Source organism: Leucopleurus acutus, assembly GCF_964270905.1.
Source record: "Leucopleurus acutus genome assembly, chromosome: 4".
In the NCBI taxonomy this organism is placed as follows: Eukaryota; Metazoa; Chordata; class Mammalia; order Artiodactyla; family Delphinidae; genus Leucopleurus; species Leucopleurus acutus.
The window spans coordinates 34,039,738-34,063,660 of record NC_139146.1 but is presented as its reverse complement, the minus strand read 5'-3'; the positions used below and the strand labels follow the sequence as shown (position 1 = coordinate 34,063,660).

At 36.7% G+C, this 23,923-nt stretch overlaps 1 protein-coding gene across 4 annotated transcripts in view; it reads right to left on the bottom strand.

The window, feature by feature from the left end:
• PPA2 (inorganic pyrophosphatase 2) overlaps positions 1-23,923 on the bottom strand; it is an 84,651-nt gene that overhangs the window by 43,363 nt on the left and 17,365 nt on the right. For 2 of the 4 annotated variants that reach the window (XM_082838420.1, XM_082838422.1), the window contains 5 exons: positions 21,092-21,136; positions 16,748-16,801; positions 15,184-15,303; positions 7,630-7,716; positions 374-500 (listed from right to left, as the gene is read on the bottom strand). In XM_082838420.1, coding sequence (XP_082694546.1) covers positions 374-500; positions 7,630-7,716; positions 15,184-15,303; positions 16,748-16,801; positions 21,092-21,136 — 433 coding nt within the window. The remainder of the gene's footprint in view (positions 1-373; positions 501-7,629; positions 7,717-15,183; positions 15,304-16,747; positions 16,802-21,091; positions 21,137-23,923) is intronic. The other 2 variants (XM_082838421.1, XM_082838423.1) reach the window with 1 other exon arrangement.

The following is a 23,923-nucleotide window of genomic DNA, read 5'->3' as shown; positions in this document are numbered from 1 at the left end:
ACTCCCCTTTTTGTTTTTTTATTTTTCCTGTTACTCAAATGAATAAAAGAGAGACTTAAGAAAGAAAAGAATGAAGGGCGGGAGGGAAGGAGGTGAGGGGGAAGGGAACCCATAGATTGTACTTTCTTAATCTGAAGTATCGTCTGTCTGTCTGCACTCCTTTTCGTTCTCTTGCTCCTCCCAGCAGTACGACATAACTCAGACACAATCATATTGAATTGCCCTTTATAGTCCATGGAGAGAGAATTAGAAAACAAAACGTATAAGTTTAACTCCCAAAATATACACTGTGTTCTACATGAGCCTCTTTTAAATTCTAAGAATTCCAATGACACACTGATTTACTTCTGTTTCTGGAAAGTTACAGACTTACCATGAAACTTCGAGGCTTCAGGATCATTCACATTGATAGCAATTAATTTCCAATCTGTTTCACCCTGATCAATAAGAGCCAAAATTCCAAGGATCTTCACATGAACAACATCTCCACGAGAAAGAACCTTTAAAGAGAAAAGAAATTCAGTATTTGCCAGGCTTTGGAGAAATTTACTCATATATCATAAAAATCTATATGAAAGATTAAAAGCACTATAGACTGAAACTTAATAATTAAAATTATTGTAAACACAGTCCTAAAGCCTTTTATGATATCCTTCTTAGAATAGGTGTCTTGATCCCTTTCTGGAAACCGAAATTATTTATAGATCTTAAAATTTAATGTACTAGGCCTAGAAACTCATACTAATAAGCAGAAAATAAAGTCATGTATATCATGTTATAATATAAATCTGGCTTCTGCTGCTTGGGGGTAAAAAGACATGAGAATCCTTTGAAACTGCTTTATAGTACTTTTTTTGCAAACTATATTTATCAGTTACTAGTGAAAAGTAAATTTTTATCATATCTGAATACAGCCTTAAGATAATGAATGACAATGAAAGAATTATTAAAATGTTAAAGAGACAAAGCAGGTTTCATAAAATGCTTTAAAAAGATTTTAAGTGAAACCAAGAAACAGCATGATGTTGAAGCAGATGTTCCTTGTACTAAAGAAAGTTATTTCAGTGGTCCCCTCAAGTTGCCAATGCCAAGTTTATATGCATGCGTTCTTTCTATAGCCTTTTATTTTTAAAGGTTTAGTTGGCTATAGAATTTCACTGTAAGCTGAAATCTGAACACATGCTTCAGGATAATTCCTTCATGTTTCAAAATTCAGCTTTACATCTGGAAATCAAGGTATGCAAAGGAAAGTCACTGTTGTATCTTGAAATTATTTGAGAGAAAAAAAACAGATCTTAAACCAAAAAGTCAAATAAATCCTTTCAGAACATTTGCAAAATGAATCTGAAATCTTAATATAAATCTGCATGAAAGTGAAATTAGTTTATCCAACAGATTAATGTGACTGTATAAACTAAACTGAAATACCACTTTTAGGAGAATATGCACAATTATATTAGCCAGACTCTCACATGTTTGGGCTCTATTTAGTGCCCAGCACTATATTAGACACTATGTATACAAAAAGAAAGCATCCCCTTTCTTAAAGGTTTACAATCTTGTTGGGGAGACTTACATACCTCATGCCAGGAGGTCCTTTATAAAACAAAAATGTTCAAAGTTATCACATAATCATCAATGAAAGGTGGCTCCATTGGTTAACTCAGTGATGAACTGCATCCCTGCTTCTCAGCCAGAGGCAATTTTGCCCTCTAGAGGACATGTGGCAATGCTGGGGACATTTGGGGTTGTCACAACTGGGGGGGGTATTATTAGCACATTAGCGGGGAAGAGGCCAGGGATGCTGCACAGGACAGTCTCCTATTACAGTATCATCCACCCAAAATGTCAATAGTGCCAAAGCTGAGGAGCCTGCAGCAGACTTTGGTGACAGGGGTGTCTATCAGAATTACTGGGAATCATATATAGTTTTTAAAGGCACCTTCTAAATTGTTTTATTTTTATTCACAAGAATTAATTTACTTTGAAATTTCATACAACATAAGAGCAGATTTGAGACTTTTATGGTTACAAGGGCAAGCAGGAAGCATGTCTGGGCATTACCAAGTTTCATCAGAATGATAAATGCCCTCTGATCTCATAAGCAACAGAAAGGGATTAGACAAACCACTGCCTTGCAATAACACTTTAAAAACTGGAAAGGAAATTCTCTCAATCAAACCAAAAACTCAGGATAAGATGCTTAAAAACAGATGGTAAAATTCTTCTGAATACCCCACAATTCAATTCAGTCTAAAGCAATTCAACAAATTTTGCAGAACACATAATGTTAGATACCAAATGAATTAACACTTCTCAAAGAACTTAACTTAAAAATTTCTGTATCTGTGATTCTAAGTCTGTTAACAACTTCCAGGACTCTGCTCCTTTTCCTTTGTCCATTTACATATGTGGTGTTAAAAGAGGCTTTCTTCTATGATGTTCCTTATAGATGATTTAAGGACTAGCCAGGCATAGCCCGAAGCAAGATAAAGGAGCTGTAGTCCCAACAAAGGCCTATTGTTTAAATGCAATTAAGTAGTTACTTCATGTTTACTAAATATTTTTTCGGGCCTCATTAACTAAAAGAATAAATTGCTTTGGATATAAGATAAATCCTATTGCCTCAGTTCCATTATAAAACTCTCAGTCTACCCTGCGAGGAAATTAATGTACACAGAAGATTCTGATACTAATTCCTTGGGAATCATACAGTTGACCATGTTTCAAAAATGAGTCGACACTATGAAACAAGAATGTAGGTATGCCTCAAAGATTTCAGGCAGAATCAGACTAGGGTTATTACAGACTTTTCTAGCTATTATAAAAATACTTCAAAGGTAGGATTTTTAAGTCACAAATATACGGGGTCAAATTCTTCCTCCACCATTCCTAGAGGTGACTGAGGCCAACTACTTCACACAATATTTTAGGACTTGGTTTCTCCACAGTAAAATGGAGATCACATGACTTACTCCTTGATGTAAAGTTAAAGAGCAAAGGAAACAACAGATGCATGAACTAGAACACAAGAGGTCTTCCACAGATATTAATATTTTTTCTCTCTGGGCTCTACCTGTACTTATCTGCTCACACTTGTCAACTGCTAACTCCTGGGAACCTGGAATGGGCAGAATGTAATAGTGGTCTACAACAAAACTTCTGTGCTGATTTAGAATTTGAAGAATGAGGGGTAAAACTTCAACTGGACCCAATCAATATAAAAAACTATGGAAAGTAAAACTGCTTAAAGCCTGTTATCCTGTGTATTAGGTTTTTACTGTAGTGTAACAAGTTATTATAAATCAAAAGGCTTAAAATAGTGTACATTATCTCACAGTTTCCATGGGTCAGGAGTTTAGGCACAACACAGCTAGATTCTCTGCTCATGGCCTGACAAGGCCAAAATCAAGGTGTTGGCCAGGCTAGGCTCTGATCTGAAGGTTCTAAGAAAGAACCCATTTAAATGCAATTCTTTGCAATTGTAGGACTGAGGTCCCCCTAAATTTGCTGGCTGTCAACCAGGGACTGCTCTCTGCATACAAAAGTATGCTTTCAAGATTAATGATGTATACCTTGTTACAAATCACTTACATTTAAAACCTTTAATTTTATTCCACATATTTAGTGACTTTGATACGTTTATTTAAAAGCCTGTATATCAAGTTTTCTTAGATTTCCTTGTTTTGTCAATAATGACTTAGTGTTACTAAGTCAAATCAGTTTATCAGGTACTGAGATTTTCATGATTTCCAGTTACCAATCTCATTAATTACGTGCTCACTGACAAATTTTTACATCAGTGAAAATAAGATACTTTCGTTTAATCTTTTTGCTTACACTTAATATCTGGCACAAGGATTTAAATTAACTTAATGATCTGCACTTAATATAAACTGAGTGGCCCCAAGGATTACACCTTCAGAGTAAGAGTTTTCTAAGGAACCTTCCTACATTGTTGGTGGGAATGTTCGTTGATGCAGCTACTATGGAAAACAGTACACAGGTTCCTCAAAAAGCTAAAAATAGAGTTGCCACATGATCCAGCAATCCCACTCCTGGGCATATACCCAGACGAAACTGTAATTTCCAAAAGATACATGCACCCTTATGTTCATGGCAGCACTATTTACAATAGCCAAGACATGGAAGCAACCAAAATGTCTACTGACAGATGAATGGATAAAGAAGATGTGGCACATATATACAATGGAATATTACTCAGCCATAAAAAAAGAACAAAATAATGCCATTTGCAACAACATGGATGGACTTAGAGATTATCATACTAAATGAAGTAAGTCAGAAAGAGAAAGACAAATACCATACGATCTGTTATATGTGGGATCTAAAATATGACACAAATGAACTTACCTACGAAACAGAAACAGACTCACAGACAGAGAACATACTTGTGGTTGCCAAGGGGTAGGGGTGGTAGGGAGGGATGGATAAGGATTTGGGGATTAGCAGATGTAAGCTATTATATATAGAATGGATAAACAACAAGGTCCTACTGCATAGCATTGGGAACTATATTCAATATATGTGATAAACCATAATGGAAAAGAATATGAAAAAGAATGTATATATATGTATAGCTGAATCACTTTGCTGTACAGCAGAAATTAACACAAAATATTGTAAATCAACTATGCTTCAATAAAATAAAAAGAATTAGGGTTTTCTACTACATAACCTTTCCATCGATGTAATGTTATTTAATTTAGTGACTCTTCTTATCATAAAATAAGACACAGGAAACTGACCCAAAGTATATAGCATAGCATCTGGAACAAAGGAGGTACTCATTGAAATATTTATATTCTTCCTTCTAATCTATTCATTTTATACACACTTCACTACCTACCCCCTCTGGAGAAAAAAGGCCAAAAAATAAATTTGTAAACTATAGCTTAAATTTGAAATAAAGCAAACAATTTGGCCATATTTCTGCTGGAGAGATAAAGGCATTATAGAGTAACACAAGCATGAACTCTAGCCCCTATTTGTCCTTATCTAGGTGTAAACTAGAAATCTAAGTTGGATGGGAATCTCCCCTGCAGGAAAGGAGTAAGAGACAGAGGGAAGGAAAAGCCGCCGGGGGAGGGTGGTGGAAGAGAATAAAAGTACAAGGAAGAAAAAAAGAAGGAAGTAGAAGAATAGAAGGAGAAAAAGCAAAAAGAGAAGGAATAGAAAGTCAAAGAAGAGGCTGAAGAAGAGGAGGAAAGGAGGAGGAATAAGAAAGGAGAATGAGGAAGAAGACGAGAAAGAAAAAAGAAGAGTAACAGAAGAACACAGTAAATAAACAAAGTGACAAAGAATCAGAGGACACTATTCACTGAATAACATTCTGGAAGCCTAAAAGTGCTAATATGAGTTTCCAGAGAAAACCGATTTAACCTCAGCTAGAAGAATATGACTCAAGTAATGATTGCATTTGGAACGTCTTACATTAAGCATACGCCCTGTGCCAGGCACTGAGTTACACGCTGTAACGGTGAGTCCCATCCTCACAGAGCTCACTGCCATCTCGGAGGAGACAATTAGACCAAAAACACAGCACTACTGGTACTGAGGAAGCACAGACCAGAGAGCAAGTATGTTAGTGTACAGAGGGCAAAGGGAGACTTCTGAGAGGAAGTGATATTACAGCTGAGATCCGAAGGAAGAGCAGGGGGAGGTAAAGTGAAAAGAAGGGGGAAGTCAAATAAAGTGAAGGAAGAGAATATTCCATTCTACATAAAGGGAACAGCTTGTGTGAAGGCCTGTACACGAGTGACGGCAGATACATTATAGGAATTGGAAGTTTGGTACAGCTGCAGACGAACAGTGGCAGGAGAGGAAGTCAGAAAAGGAGGGGACAGGGACTCAAAAAGAGTAGAGCCGGAAAAGAATCTGGAATCGGGAGGGAAAATAAGACTCGGCAAGGAAACTGGTCAGTAGTAGGAATAATTCAAGTGCAATATAATTGAGGACTAGACAAAGCTGGCTGCAGTGATAATGGAAAGAAAGAGATTTAAAGGCCATTTAGAACAATAGAATCAGTATTTCATGACTAATAGGATAAAGAGAAGCAAAGGACGATCAAGGATGTCCCGTCAGTTTCTGGCTCAAGAACCTGGTGGTGAGGAGGGAAGGAGGAGAGACGTCCTTCATGTGGACAGGAGGAAACAATGAATTCAGTTTCGGACACAATGAGTTTGAGGTGCCTGGGAGACACTCAAGTGTAGGTGTAGTAGTTGAGAACGTAGGTCTGAGCTGGACATTAATTTGAGAGCAAGACCATGAACGCTTGGGACTGGATCACCAAGGGAGTCGCGACACCAAGTGAAGAAGAGGTGAACCAGGGCACAACCCTCAAGCGAAGCAATGCTTAAGGAGCAGGCAGCAGAAAGGAGCTTGCAAAAGAAACCCAGGAGGAATGAGAATTGGAGGATATCCAAGATACTATGATATAATCAAAGCCAAGCAAAGAGACTGTTTGAAGAAGGAAGATGAGGTGAAAGTATAAAATACTAAGGTAAATTCAAGTTAGACAAAACCTGTGAAACAGGCCAGTTGGATTTGGCTAAAAGAAAGTTACCAGTAACCTTAGTAAGAGCAGTTTCACTGAAATAATGGGGGGACGGAAACAATTTTGAAATAGGTTGAAGCTTAAGCGGGAAGGAGGAGATAGAGGTCAGTGTTGACTATTTTTACAAGTCTTCCTATGAAAAGGAAAAAGAGAACAGGCATATGGGAGGAAGCCAATAAAGAAAGAGAAGTTGTAAATACAGGACAGAGAAGAGCTAAGAAAATAGTGTCACTCAAGAGGCAAGAAGGGACAGGATCTAGAGCACAGGGGGAAGCCCTGGTCTCAGAGTAACAGAAGGAAGGGAAGAAGGAGTGTCTGCAGGCACAGGTGTCTGGTACTCTAACGGGGAAAGTTAGGGGGTTCCTACATGCTGGTTTCTACGAGCTCTACAAAATTAAAGACAACATGTTCTGCTGGGAGTGAGAACAAAGTACAAGGAGTTTAATGTCTGCAGAGAACAATAAATATTGGCAATAAATGCAGTAGAAAATAGGAGAAAGGAAGAATGTGTGCAAAGACACACAGTATTCTATGGGTAGCAGTAACCTATGAAAGCTCAGGTTTTGTTTGTCCCCAGTGGGACCCTGCACCCTGGAAACAGGCACAAAAAAAAAGAGTACCAGCTGGCTTTCATCAGTGTTGAACTTCCTGTCTGGATAATGGGCAAGGACGATGAAGACAGGACTCAGCAAACTTATTCTGTAAAAGGTCAGATAGCAAATATTTAGACATCGCAGCCTGTACGGTCTCTGCTACACTCCTCAACTGCTGCTGTGGTGCAAAAGCAGCCGTAGACCATATGTAAATGAACGGCTGGAGCTGTGTCATTTATAAAAACAGGTGGCGAGCTGGATCTGACCGGCCACCAGCTGTAGTTTACCAACCCCTAGTTTAAGAGAAGGAAGTAAAGATACAAAAAAGAACTGACATCAGAGGGATGAATAGGCTAGAACTTTGAAGAGTTGAAGAATCGGTGCCTTCCAAAGAGAACTGAAATTTTATGGCATGAATAAAGTTGAACATATGTTAGAATAACAGTCTATGCAACAAACCTTTGAGCCTATTTCACAAACATCAATAGGATCATTATCTCCACAGCAGTCTGTGCTCTTATCTTTTCGATGGGGATCTTCCCAAGTCTAAAAAACAGAAGGGCGGGGGTGGAATATGGGTTAATACTCTCTATAATGTATCTTAATCTTTCCACATGTCCATGAAGTTTTACAGATAGCCATAATCCGAGGGGAAAATTCTCAGAAATTAAATAGGCTCAATGCCAACATGCCAGCACATCCCTAAGCATCATAATAATTAAAACAGATTCATACTATTTCCTCCCTTCTGTCTTTCATTTGTCTGTATAATCACATCTGAAAGTGGGTGGTATTTACAAATACACTCTTCTTCCAAGTTTAGTCAGTGTCTAAAATCATGCTCACTTTTATTTAGAGCTTCAGTTCAGGTGTTCCTGTTGTCTGTGCCCTTGTTTCCACTAACTGTCTGGACTGCTGCTTCCACTACTCACTGCTTCCTTTGACATGGAACAGCATTGGGTCTGGCTTTCCAGGTTTGAAAATAAACTTCCTATACTCTAAGTAACTTCTACTAGAACAAACCCAGTTTTCCCTTCATAAACCAAAGAACAAGTATCTATGAAAGAAAAACCCATTTTTGTCCCATTTCATTCCATTTTAAAAATCCTCTACATTTGTCATCAAATCTCGAAAATTTGACAAAACCATGAAAAGGTTTACTGAAAAGATTTACTGAAAAGATTATACCCTGTTTACTGAAAAGATTATACCCTGTTGGCTATAAACTATACACATTGAGTATTTTTATAAATGAACAGCATAACGGAAATTTGTTATCAAGCTTCAATATCCCTTAGGCACTATCCTTCCCCAAAAGCTCCATAATTAGCTGATTCTAAGTGGAACTGTAGAAGTTCCCTGAAATTATTTCTCTCAGATTTATAAGATGTGCAGAGACTGTGTCATCTCAAGAATGTTACCTAGAACTTCAGATTATCCAAGATTGGCTCCTCTAATTTTATATAGATAATTTAAAATGAACCCTATTTACAGCTAAACCCTAGATAAACTCTAGTATTTCCCTTCTGATCATAATTATAGCATATTCAGGAATAAACTGACCCATCCTTACCAGAAAGCAAAATCAGTAAACCACGACTAACATTTCACTACCCCCAATACTAGCATTACTAATAAAATATAAGGATAATAAAAATAACTGTTAACCTTACATATTGGTTATAGGTGAGAGATACCTTCCCAGTGATATACACACATATATACATACATGTATCCCATGAAGAATGTACCACTATTAACCCCATTGTACAGATAAGTAAACTGCAGCACAGAGTTTAAACTTGCCAAGCTCAGATTCTAAATGGTGGCAATGAGATTAGAACACATGCTATTAAAAATTATGATATGATGCCCAGATTTTGATAACAAATATTTGGTAATTGAATGGCAATTACTTTCAGATATAACCTTATTCATGATTCTCTTCTTTTAAGTTCTCTTACTCTCAGAATCTCCTAAGTATATTTTCCTACGGTTGACCTTACTGCTTCTTGTTTTCTATTACCAGGCATCCATTCACTGAGTTAATATTTATTGATTACCTACTCTTGACCAGGAGTTAGGAACAGAAACCAACAGGACACAGTCAAACACCCTGAAGAACACCATGCTAATAAATGGTGTAGCATTTGTCACAAATGCTACAAAATTAATCTTAATGTGCTGGAGAAGCCAAGATGGAAGTGAAGTATAAGTGGAATTAGAAAACCCAGAGGCAGAATCAGAAAATATCTGAGAGGTTCTTCCTTCCTAATGCAGGAATCCTTTCTTGAACCTTCCTTAACCTCACTCCCACTCTCAGAAGGGAATAAACGTGATAAGCTAGAAGTCACTCCGGCCTGAAGGAAGATACCTAGATTCTAGTCCTACTTTAGCCACAAACTACCTTGGCCAAAACATCCAGACCTGTTTCCTCACCTACAAAAAGAATGGCTTAAATAAGACAACTGCTAGATACATCCCAGCCCTGAATTCTATGGTTGTTAGTGGTCATTCATAATCTACATAAATACTACAAGTAAACAGGAAGCTCACAAATTCATGAGATAACTTAGCCCATTTTGGTCGGATTTAATATTTACAAAAGTCCTTTCTGGTACTGACACAAAAACTGTCTTCATGTAAGTGGTATTCCACTTGGTTTTTGTGAGTGTTTCTGTTTGTTGATTGGTTCATTGGTCTACATTCCCTTCAGAAACTCCACTTTCAACATTACCTATCAATTTAGTTCCTTCTCTTGAGAAAATAAGTACATACGGGCAAAATTCTTAAGCTATAACAATGCTGTCAATTTTAGGGCGAGTGAGTGGTTCATGATTTCCCTCACCAGAAAAAAAGACCATACGAGTTCTTGCTATCTCTAGTCCCGCCTTTAACACTCTATACCTTCAGGGCTCAGTTTTTTACTACAAAAAGAGAGTCATACTAAATGACTTCTAACTTAACTTGAAAATACAGTATAATTTCAAACAATCACTAGGAGAGGAAATCTTGACAAATTTAAAACTTTATGCCCTCGAGTGTAGCTTTAAGTATCTAACTAGGCAGAGAAACAACTAGAAAAGCACAGTCAGGCTAGAGAAGAAATATCCAGAAGAGGAAATTCCAAATCTTAATAATTGTTTCACAAAAGTAACAAAAGATTAGATCCAGAATTTAGAAATAACTTCTACAGTTAAATAAGAAAAAGAGCAACGCAATACAAAATGGGTCAAAGACAGGAACAGGTAATTCAAAGAGGAAACGGGAATGACTTACACATATATGAAAAGATACCCAGTCTGATCAGAGAAATACAAATTAAAACCAAAATGAGATGCTATTTCAAAAACTTAAAAATCTGATAATGCTAAATACTGGTAACGATGTAAGAAACCTGGAACCCTACTACTACTGGTAGGAGTATATATTATTACAAGTTCTTTTGTAAACAATTTGTGAATACCTAGTACAGTAAGTAGGTATGTAACTCAGAACTTAGCAATCTGACTCATAGGCATATACTTAGTAGTATATACGTATATATCTTAAGTATATAGAAAAATTTTAGCAGGGACCCACGAAAAGCTTTAAAAAGAGTTTAAAAACCTATCAAGAAGAATACAAATAATGCTAGGCTCATATAAAGGATGGCTATAAAGCTATGAAAAAAAATCAGAATACATAGATTATTGATCTAGCCTAAAACAAACTTTACTCACCCTCATGAAGGTTTTGAGATCATTACCTTACAATCTTATAAATATTAACCAATACATCTGTAATCACCATGATCTTGTACTTCAGTCTCTTCAAAAAAAATCACTGAATGGTACAGAGCTGGGTATACAGATGCTTCTTGAGAACTACTTCCTGATCAATCAGAATTCCTATATTCAAGTCAAAGGAAGTAAGATCTACTCAACCGCTACCTGAATTTCACCAGCTTCAATCTGGAGCAAAAGCTATTTACTATTAGCCGCTAATATCAATCAGTGGCAACAGTGTCATCATCGAGATAATACTATTGAACACTCACTACGGGGCTAAACTTGCTTTGATCATCTCATTCAATATCCACAATAACCTTGTGGGGTAGGTGGCAGGATGATACAGATGAACAAATAGGCAACAAAGAGGAACAAATAGGAACAAAGAGACATTTAGTCACTGGTCCCAGGTTATAAAGCTAAGAAGCGGTACTAAATGAAACTTGGGGTCACTGAACCAAATTTATAATGAAGTTCAAAGTAATAAATACAATGATATTACATTAAGACTGAAGAAATCTTGAAGTTAGTGATTCTAGTCCTTTAACATTATTCAGACAGGTCCTCTAAATATTTACACAGAAAGTTATTACACTTGAATAATATGTGGGAAATATGCACAATCAGGGGGAAGACAAAGATGATTCTTGCCCAGTCCAAACTCAAACTCTGAGGAAGGCATTATTGCTGTTGCAAGGGAAGTTATTAAGGTTAAACAGTCTAGGCAGATGAAGGTCTGAAATGAGGGCACACAGACGGATTACAAGCTAAATGGAGAGGCTGCTACTTAAACAGTATTCTGCTGCTTAAATGTTCTTCCAAGCGTGGTTGGCTTGGTAACCGCTCTGGACAAACTTCCTGCTGTTACAAGACAAATCGTAAGAGAACAGCAAAATCCAATTACCCACACATGCCTACGAAGCAAATGCAACATACACCGTGCATTCATGGATTCATTCATCCCCAAATATTTACTGATCACCTACTTGGTGCCAGACACTAAGCTGGGCAGTTGGAAGACATCAGTGAACAAAACAGACAGAATCCCTGCCCTTATGGAGACTGCATTCTAGCTAAAAGATATTAAAAATAAACATAATAAATAACTAAATTATGTAGCATGTCAGAAGTTGGTAGGTGTAATGGAAAAGGGAAAAAAAAACAAGTATGGAAGGAGGAATGGGAGTACATGGGTTAAAGCTGTAAAGGATGTTCTGGGTAGACACCGTGAAGGAGGTAACCGACCAGCAAACATTTAAGAAGGCAGGACATGTGACCACTGGGAGAGAGTGTCCCAGGCTGGAGGACACAGTAAGTGTGATGGCCTGAGGCAGGAGTGTGCCTGGAGCGTAGAGCAGTCGTGAGAAGGCCAGTGTGGAGGTGAGAGAGCAGGAAGAGAAGCTAGACACGAGACCAAAAACATAAATGGAACCGGGGGCTGGCTTGCATTTTAACAGGCTCACTCTGTCTTAACATCAACCTGAAGCAAAGAGATACTGGGTACGGTACCTTGCCCATCAACTGGCCTAATTTCAACTTTTTATAAACATGAATCTATGTAGCTATTTTTGTTTGGTGTTTCACCTCTACGCAGTCTATAGTACATTCCTCTGCTGAAGACTCTCACACACATACACACACACGCTACAACGTCAGTTTGGGTGTAAAAAGATACTAAAGATCTCTGGTTGAAAACAGCAGAGAGAATACAGGTCGATTTCCTCTTCCTCACTTCCATTCTAGCCACACTGGCCTCCTTTCTGTTACTCAGGCACTAGAAGCCTCCTTCTACCTCGGGACCTTTATACTTGTTTCTTGATGAATTCCCCTAGATGGCCCTCACTTCCTCAGGTCTTTATTAAGATAAACACCTTCCCATTTTCTTCAGGTCTCCCCCCAGATAATACCACCTCACTGAGGCCTTCTCCCTGTGTAAGCCGCAACAATCCCAACACACCCCAGCCCCATTCCCTGATTTATTTTTCTCTAACACGCTTACCACTATCTGATGTACTGTACATTTTTACTTTTTTTTTTTGTCTGTCTCTCTGCCCAGAATACAAGTCCCAGAAGAATTTTTGTCCCTTTTATCACTGCTTTACCTCCAGTACTTAGAACATGGCCTGGCAAACGTTAGATACTCAAAAAATGTGTATAGAATGAATAAACAGCTCTGTGAAGGAAGGGCTGGTGTGGAAACGCCAAGGGACACTCGAAACACTGAAGAAGCTGCTGTGGTGGGATGGAAGTGAGGAAAGACGAAGGCTGCAAAACGAGGCTGGAGAAGCAGGGCCACATCATGAAGGGTTGGGGAGCCATATTAGGAACTTTTTATTTTATCCTTTTAGCAACAAGAGACCATTAAAAGGTTCTCTTATGGGCAAAATGGTATTTTGGATACTAGGTGGAGTATGAAATCTTGGTAGGCAGTGGTGAAGGCACAGGGCAAAGAGCCAGCTGCAGTCGAACTCTGCTCTAATATAAGAACCACTGCACCTAACAGACCAATATAATAGCAGCAAGAGCATCTTGCACATTCAAACACATGCAGAGGAGCACAAAAATTTGTCAGGACTTTAAATAGATAAACTACAAAAGATGAGTTAGTAGCATCTATTATGCTCCACTGTAACCACTGGTTTAGTTGATGATCACCCCACCCCCAAGAGTCTATATAAAGACCATATAATAATAAAAGTACCAACAGTAATAATAATGGGATCACTATCTATTAGGCGCTATTCTAACATAAACGTGCAATAACTCATTTAACCTCAACAGGACCATGTGCAGTAGGTACTTTATCATCTCTATTTTACATATAAAGAGGGTGAGGTACCGAAAGACAAAGGAACTTGCCCAAGGTCACATTACTAGGAAGTGGCAAGCTGGCTCCAAAATCAACATTCTTAGTCACTGATTATGCTGCCTTGACCTTATACGTATCTCTCATTTTTCTTTGTTTTCCCAACACCTATTACACAGCCTAGCACATAAATCCTTAATAAATATTTAATGAAATAAACAAATACATACTTTTTATGGCTCTGTTTTTGCCTTTCTCTAATTCAACGGCTTCTTTGGCCTTCCCCCTCATCTATGTCTTCTCATACAGACCTATCCCCCAAGCTTAACAAAAATATTCTTGCTCTTTCACTGCTAGGTCAAACAGGGTCTCTACTTAGGCACCTGGGGAGTCAGAAAACCTGCCTTCTTGGTTTCAACAGACATCCTCATTCTTAGCACACCATGTTAGAAATGCCTGTTTTAACCAAGAATGTATCTACTTGGGTGGTCTAACTGCATCAAAGACAGCCTGACTCTTTAGAAAACATTTTTCTTTTTTCTTTTCCTGTGAATGTTTATTCTACATGGGCAGCTGTTTTTCTGAGTTGGATAAAGCAAGACCTCCTTTTCTCAGATAATTTCCAAAAAGCATCTTGGAATTTCATGCAAAATGTTAAAATTAATAAATAAAATTTAAATAATCAAAATTAAATATTCAGATAGACAGATGCTCTAATGGCTTTTATAAACATAAAGGCAGATGCTTCTCTGTGTCCCCAAACCTAGACTTCTGAACCTGCATATTCTGAGTTTTACTCACTAAATTATCTGGAAGGAGTTACCACTTCCCAGGAGTGAGGAAACATGAGAAGAAAACAAAAAGGGAGAAGAAAGGAAGAAAAGCAAATAGTGTTACTCTCTAATAGGAATGCTGCTTTACCATTACTTAGTCATTGTTTCCATTGCTTCCCACTTAAAAATTATAAATTCATAATAGTATATAATTAAGTTGCTTTACTCAATTCACAATGAGTTCTGAAAGAGGTAACAATTTAAAAGGTTCATCTGTTAAAATTTAAAAAACAAAATTCATGCTGTCATATATGAATGCATATAAAAGCATAACTTGTCATATCCAAAGAAATGACTGCAGATAAAGGAGATAAAACATTTTTCACGACTCTTAATAGCCAAGCCCAGAAAAAGAAATAACATTCAAAATGCCAAATGTGATTGTTCTATATACCTAACTCTAAGAACTTGAGTACAGACATATATATACTTTGAAAAAAAAATTTACTGATACAACAAAACTCCACATTAAAAAAATTTATATTCACAAATCTCTCACACTGACATGTCCTCAGAACCAATTTAAATTCAAGTAGTTCACAGGATTTACAAGGCAATTTTTTCAGAAGACAGAGAAGTTTTACCATTATAACAAAAATGTTACCTGAGGGAGGGCACCGTAATTCCATATATAACCCTTGTGAGGAAAGATATTTGCCACGTAGCGAAGCTTGCCATCCTTTACATCTTGCTTAATGGGATTCAATGGCTCCTCCGTGGCAATCTAAGCAGGTCATGGAAAAAAGAGGGGTGGGGAATAAGAAACGATTAATCCTATATTCAAATAGTATTTTTTAAATCTGCCATTATCAGACTAAGTATTCATAATCCAACTGACTGATCAAAGACACTTTAAAATAAATTAAGCCAGTTCTTGTTTCTAATTTACTGTTCTGTATTAAAAAAAACTGTCTGGAAAAGAAACATCAGACTATATTTTTAGGCACTCTATTACTTATGAACTCATTATTTCTAACACAAATAAGAAAGCCTATTGAAACGGCAAGAGGATAAGGATTAATCAACTTCCTCTTTGTTACTAATCTCAGACTTTCTACCATCAATCTTATAATAAAGTTAACTTAAAGATTTTCACCAAGTGATTTCATTTCAAAGTTACCTTTCAATCAAACATATCCAAATTGCCATGCAAAAAGAAAAAAAAACTATCCTATAAAGTAAATAAAAAATAACTGAAGCCATGTTTGAATGAATAAACACTGCTTAAATTAGGCAGAATCTCACAGAATCTTGATCCTATACCCAAGTGAGGTAGAGAGTAGCCAGAATGATAAAACATTGTATTTAAAGCAAGAACAAAAGAAGAATCTAATATCTTTACTTTTTCCTATTAAAATATTAACAACAACAACAAAATACTACCAGGACTTGGTGAAGTTACTGACAATCCTCCAAATATAAAATCTCAGAAATATATACTGACATAACAATCCTTAAACACTTGAAATAATACTTGCCATCACATCCAAAGTTGTAGGAGAAGGCTTAAATAACTAAACAAACTAAGTACCATAAATTAAATTTCATTCGGAACTATAAGGGATCTTACCTAACTGAAGATGAAATCATAAAATTCTGAAAAGCAAAAGGGAAGTTCTTGATAGGTTCATGTCTCATGGAAAAACTTAAAAAAAAAAAAAAAAAGCTAACCAGGGGAACAGCAGATGCTCTTAGAAAGTGCTCAGAAACCAAGTTGGCCAGCAAAATGCTTTCATTCCTAGTAGACTAAAATAAAATCTAAAGGAAAATTAAGTCCTTAGAAACCAAAATTATCATCAGCCCCAAATAATATGTTTCAGTTGTGTCTATGAACAAAATACATATCAGAATCTATTTAAGAAAATCTTGAAAATATTTGTCATTTTCAAAGACAGAGGAGTCAAGGAAAATTAAATAAATACGTGTATAACAAACTAGGGAGGCAAAAATGGAAAACATTTTCTTTAAAGTATAAATTCAGCTTTGAATAATATTTTCCTTTTTGAAATTAGATTCAAAATAAGTTCACAAGAATGTTTTCCATTGCTTTAATTATAAAGAAGTTTGTGAACCATCCCAATTTCAAAATATTATGGCAAACAACTTGAAACCAAGTTTTTATATCATTATTATCATTTCCATTTGATATTAATAGGATATATCCATACCTCCATTTTAGCATTTGTCCACCGAGGTACTTCTACAACCATATTAAACAAATTCTGCAATTTAAAAAAACAACAAAGAAAAAAAATTTTTAATTTTGCCTTCCTTTATCTTTTCACTTATCTCCTGCATGAGAATGCTTTAGTCTTTTTCCCACAAAAAATGTCAAGCGTCTTTATCATATGTCTGCCTATGCCTTAAATTCCTTCTAAAAAATTATAGAAGTTGTTTAAAACACAACAGAATTTAAACCTGATCGTGTCACTTGCCCACTACTGTACAGTGTTAGGAGTTGCTACATTTCTGGAAATACCTTTGCAGGGTAGTGAAAGAACCAGGATGGAGCCAGGAAACTTTTATTTTCCAGCTAAAATAGGAGTGAGAGCTGAATGTGTCACTTTTCCAGTCTACAAAGTAAGTGTGATAATCTCCTTCCTCACCCCACACAAGGTTGTTGTGAAGATGGAATTACATATTTTAAATGAAAATACAAACAATTATGAAGCATTTTTAAAATTATAAAACAATATTTAAATCCAAGTTATTATGATATAATATAAAATTAAGGCTACTGGTATAGGTAGTGATAAAGCTTACAAAGAGTTTTAAAGCTTAGCTTGCATATCTAGTGATCTCTGGTTCCCTAAAGTTATAAAAGGACCACTGCTTCTTTTTAGCAGTTCTGAACTTTGCAGAGTACTTAAAACAAAGGAGACTCTACATCAGTGATGGGTAAAAATAATTTCCTACAGTAACGGCCTCACAAAGAGAAAGTCTTACAGGTAAAGTTGACTTGTATGCCATTCTGATATCAGTAACCAACAACTTATCAAAGCAATGGTTTAAAACAGTCCTACTCCAAGTGTGGTCATGGACCAGGGCTAATCTGTAATCTGACTGTTACTGGTTCATTTAGCAACATTTATAACAATCTGACAGAGTACTTTTTATGACTGTTGAACCTAATAATAAAAATTTGGCACTTGAATTACACTTTTCTAATAATTCATTTTGATTGTATTTTTTTAAAGTATCAGTTCACAACAGATTAGAAATAAACAAAAAAACTGTCCTTCACCACAGATCATTTGAGAAGCAGTGATTAAATATACTTATTCTCAACTGTGTCACACAGCAAAATCACCTGGAGAGCTGTAACCAAGTAAAAAAAAAAGAAAAAGATCTTTAGAGCCCCATCTCCTACATATTTGAATTCAATGGTTCGCAGGTGGAGCCAGGGCACTGCTTATTTTTAAAAGCATTCCAAGCAATTTTCATATGCAGCCAGAGTTGAGAACCTCTGGTTTAAAGCACTGGTAAACAATATCTGGGGCTTTCTTAGTGAAACATGAATGCTATTAATTCAAAGAATGCCATTTATACAATTAAATATAAATCAAGCCACAAAAATAATGATGGTTTTTAAGCTCTTCTAGATAAGACTAAAGTTTACCAGTGACAAAACTGCATACTCATAACGAGATAAGGAACAAAGCTGAGAATGAATTCTCAACAATTGCTCCTTAGAAGTATGTCTCATACCTATCTTAGCAACCTTATACACAGGCCTGCTGTTATGTTTCATTTTCTATGCTCTTTCATGAGGTACCCCAGCACCTGTTTAAATATGTCTGAAGTAGCTGTTAAAAAGAAAAACCTAAGGAAATGACAGATGTTCACATAATTTATTCATCCCTGAAAGTCTGGCTATAAGAGAACAAATGCATGCAGATGAATACTCAGAGGTGACAGAGAAGACAAAGCTAGTGACAATCCTTTTACACAAGGACACCTACCAAAAGCACTCACGGAGACTTGAATTACACCAAAAGAACAATGGATCGGGTTTGAATTTTAAGCCTGCAAACTACACTCTCCCTCATCATTTGTTTCTGATCACTAGGAGTGTATTTCCAGCCTGTTTTTCTTCTCTCTGGCTAAAATGCATATGACCTGTAATTTTTTAAAGCCAATGTTAGTCTGGTTATCCTAGGATTAGTGTTAATTACAAACCAAAAATGGCCTGCTGCAATTTATTAGAAAATCACAAAGATACAAGGGGACACATTTCAAATTCAGAAAGTTGAGTATGGGTCAGGGGCATTTACTTCCTCCTTCAGTTCTTTTCTTTCTATTATTCCCTTCTATTTTTATTGCAGGGGAAAAAAAAAAGATGAAAAAGCAGTCAGTAGATTTTATATACTTGGGGAAAAAATGAGAGGAAATCACCCTTCTATCCTCTTTCTCTTAAAATATCAAATAAACTTTGGATTTGACACTAAAAGCAAAGGCAACAAAAGCAAAAATAAATAAATGGGAATACATTAAACTAAAAATCCTGCACAGCAAAGAAAACCATCAACAAAATGAAAAGGCAACCAATGAAATGGAAGAAAATAAGTCATAAATCTGTTAAGGGGTTAATATACAAAATACATAAAGAAATCATGTAACTCAACAGCAAAAAACCAATCCGATTAAAAAATGGGCACAGGTCTTGAATAGACACTTTTCCAAAGAAGACATACAGATGGCCAGCATCACTAACCATCAGGGAAATGCAAATCAAAACCACTATGAGATAGATGCTCATTGCCTGTTAGAATGACTATCATCAAAAAGACAAGAAATAACAAGTATTGGCAAGGATGTGGAGAAAAGGGAACCCTTGTGCACTGTTGGTGGGAATGTAAATTGGTGCAGCCTCAATGGAAAACAGTATGGAGGTTCCTCAAAAAATTGAAAATAGAACTACCATATAACCCAGAAATCCCACTTTGGGATATATATCCAAAAAAAAAATGAAAACAGGATACTGAGCAGCTATTTACACTCCTGTGCCCATTACAGCATTATTCACAATAGTCAAGACACGGAAACAACCTAAGTGCCTGTCAACAAATGAATGAATAAAGATGTTGTATACATACAAGGGAATATTATTCAACCATGAGAAGGAAATCTCGCCCTTTGTGACAGGATGGATGAACCTGGAAGGTATTATGCTCACTGAAATAAGCCAGAAGGAGAAAGACAAATACTGCATGGCATCACTTATATGTGGCATCTTAAAAATTTTTAAAAGCCGAATTCATATAAAGAGAGTAGAAAAGTGGTTGCCAGGGCCTAGGGGGTGGGGGAAATAGGAGAGAATTTAAAAAAACAAAATACAAAAAAACCCTCAAATCAGGTAGTCTCTGACACACAAACTACGTAACTAAGAATTAAATGTTAAGTTGGCCGTGTGTACTCGCAATACATTTCTCCCACTGAAACAACTGTTTCCAGTTTAACATTTGAAGTCTCTAGGAACCTATAAAGACTTGAACCCCTGAATGTCTATTCACCCAACATCTAGAGCAATGGTTCTCAAACTTCAGGTGTATAGGATGCCCTGGAACACTTGTTAAACATGTAGACTAGCCAGTCCCCAGCAAGCAGAGATTCTCATTTAGTAGATATGGAATGCACCAGGAATCAGAAATTTCAACAAGGGCCCTAAGCAGTTCCAATGCAGATGGCTTAGGACCATTTTGACAAACGCCAGTTTAGGAAAATACAAGATGGAGGGCAGGCAAAGGTGACAGGAATTAAACAGCCCCACAGCTATGTTTGGAAGTGGATGCAAAGGCTGGGGTCAAAAGTTTCAGCCAGATGAGAGACTAGATCACAGGAAGGTTGGAAAGGGAAAAGAAGGCTAAGGAAGTGGCAGGAAAAGCTGCCTGGAAACAGCAAGATGAAAAGGTATCAACAGCAAGAAATGGGATGATCCTAAGTCAAGAAATATGTCAAATTAAAAGTTTGACAGTCACATACTTGAAAGATTGATTTAGAATGTATTTATTTTAGCATATAGTTGGTATCACTTTTTTGTTTTTTCTTCTCTACCCCCAAAAGAGTTGTTCCTGGATCCCAGAATAGTCAGATTCATAAACAGAAAGTAGAATAGTGGTTAGGGGCTGCATGGAAGCGGGAATGGAGAGCTTTTGCGTAATGGGTCCAGAGTTTCAGTCTGGGAAGATGAAAAAGTTCTGGAGATGGATGGTGGTGATGGTTGCACAACATGCTAAAGTACTTCATGTCACTTAAAGTATACTTAAAAAGTGTACAATAAATAAAATGCTAAGTGTTATGTTATGTATATTTTACCACAAGGGAAAAAAAGTAAAATGGTAATATTGTCCCTAGCTGCCTTAAAGAGTTACTAGAAGCAGAAAAACATCAGAATGCACATAAAAGTTTTGCAAGGGAGAATAATTCAGAATCATTTTACAAATGCAAACTATCATCAAGGTCTTTAAAAGACAATGTAAGTGAGACACACAAATAAAAACCTTTAGATATACCTCATATTCATCATTTCGTGCTCTCTTTGTAGGAATGCCATTTTCCTATAAAAGAAAAGATGGTTATCAGAGAAATTCAATTCAAAAATACAATGAGGTACCACCTCACACTGGTCAGAATGGCCATCATCATAAAGCCTACAAATAATAAATGCTAGAGAGAGTGTGGAAAAATGGGGACCCTCCTCCACTGTTGGTGGGAATGTAAATTGATACAGCCAATATGGAGGACAGTATGGAGGTGCCTTAAAAAACTAAAAATAGAGCTGCCATACGATCCAGCAATCCTATTCCTGGGCATATATACAGAAAAGACAAAAACTCTAATTCGAAAAGATACATGCACCCCAATGTTCATAGCGGCACTATTTACAACAGCCAAGACATGGAAGCAACCTAAATGTTCATGAAGAGATGAATGGATAAAGAAGATGTGGTATATACATATAATGGAATGTTACTCAGCCATAAAAAAGAATGAAATAATACCATTTGCAGCAACATGGATGGAACTAGAGATCATGATACTAAGTGAAGACAGACAGACAGAGAAAGACAAATACCATATGGTATCACTTACATGTGGCATCTAAAAAAATGATACAAAAGAACTTATTTACAAAACAGAAGTAGACTCACAGTGATAGAAAACAAACTTATGGTTACCAAAAGGGAAAGAGGAGGAGGGATAAACTGGGAATTTGGGATTAACAGATACACACTACTATACATAAAATAGATAAACAACAAGGACCTACTCTATAGCACAGGGAACTATATTCAATATCTTGTAATAACCTATAATGGAACAGAATCTGAAAAAGAATATATATATATTGTGTGTTTGTGTGTGTGTGTGTATACATATAAAACTGAATCACTTTGCTGTACACCTGAATCACTGTAAATTAACTATACTTCAATTTAAAAAGTATTTATGATTGTGATATTTCATGAAAGAATACAGTTGCACTGACTGCAGAGCAATGAAAATATGCCTATTGAATAAACACTCCACTACAGAGGCTTCCAGGAACCTGATTCAACAGAGAATCCACCAAATGCCCACTTCATTTTTCTCTCAGCATTTGCATCCCCAGTGCATGAGCATCAAAGTGTTTCACAAAACAAATTATCAGAAAAGCTACATCTCTTTCACGTATACTTTCCTAGTTTTTATAAAACAAGCAAAGGCTCTGTTCAGTCTTTAAGGAAAGACTGGCAGTTTCCAGTGACTATGCTTAAAACAGTCATTTCATTATTGGAATGAAACTTCAGGGAGTATGACTAACAAGCCATGAAAGTACTCGGCTGCACCTCCTGCCTGTGATTTCCACCGAGGTGTGATTACTATGCCTCCATCAAGCACTTTTAAATTAAGAGTGTATGGTGGGTTGAGAAGAAAAATTATGCCATTCACAAATGCTCACACATTATATGTAACTTTTACACACCAAAACAACTAGTGGAGGAAACAAAAACTAACAGAAAAACAATTATTCCAAGCGGCCCGGAAACATTATTCCTGTTCCTATAATACCACCACCCAAAGTATAAGGTGCAACCATTCTACCCATTAGGACTGGGAACCAGGGAAACCTATTTACATAACCACTGTGTGTACCAGTCTCCAAAAGGCCCAGAATTCACCAGTATAGCCTGTTATACTTTGTCCTGCCCTATCCTCAATTTTTCATAACCCCAAATCTCATGTTCCCCAAAACCCATCCTCCTTAGGCAGAATATTATGCCCACTGGGATGTTTAAAGCCCACTCTTTGTTCCACCTCCACCCCTACCTACTACATGATTCCTCCCAATATTATTATCATCATTGTTACTGTGATCAGGTATAAAGATTTTGTCACAGTACACCTGAAGCAGCACCCACCAGTCACTCCTACCCTCCTTACCCTATTCGAGTTTTCGAGCACATAACATTATCGGATTGACTTGTTTATTTTCACGTTGTTAGTCTCCTCCGGCTGAGTGGGAACTATATTCACCTTATTTACCACTGCAACTCTAGTGCTTGGAATACTGTCAGGCTCCTAATAAGCATGCAATAACTGTTTACTGAATGAATAAGTCTATGAATAAATAAATAGATGAATGCACGCACTTTTGGCCAAAATCAAAGAGAATTTTTGGGAGACGTGAGATATCTAGGTTGGACAGCTCACTGGCCACAACAAAACACAACACATGGACACACACACATACACATACACACATTCACACACACACAGTACTGTGGAGTTCTTTCTGCCCTCTCATTGGTTTCTTTCTCTCTCCAGATTACATGACTCCTTGTCCTGTAGCTGAATACTCCTCGGAAGTAATGAGCTAGAAGAATTACACAAGAGCAGTTAAGATACAGGCTTTGTAGAAAAGGGTACCTCTGTTGCCGAGCATCCTTTTCCTCGCTCTTTCTGGGAAAATTATTTATAGAAAATTCTACAGACATTATAGGAAATGACTATAGTTTTAAATGTGTTTGTAAATAACAGTTTAGAATAAAATACCTTTCCTTTTGCTTTTTTTTTTTTTTTTACTATTTCAAGTCACCATCACCTATTGTCTTCTTGACCTCAAACCTGCTATCATTTAAAATAAAGCCTGAAGAAATGTTTAAAAAAAAAAGATACAGTCTGTGGAGTTAGAGCACCTAAGTTCAAATCTCACCTCCACAGCAAACTAGATTTGTGACCATGAGCAAGGTACTTAACCTCATTAACAAAATAAGGATGATAATAGTAGCCCGGCACATTTTGAAATAATGCAAGTCAAGCTCTGGGCACAGTGCTTGCCTAAGCACTACAAACGCTCAATA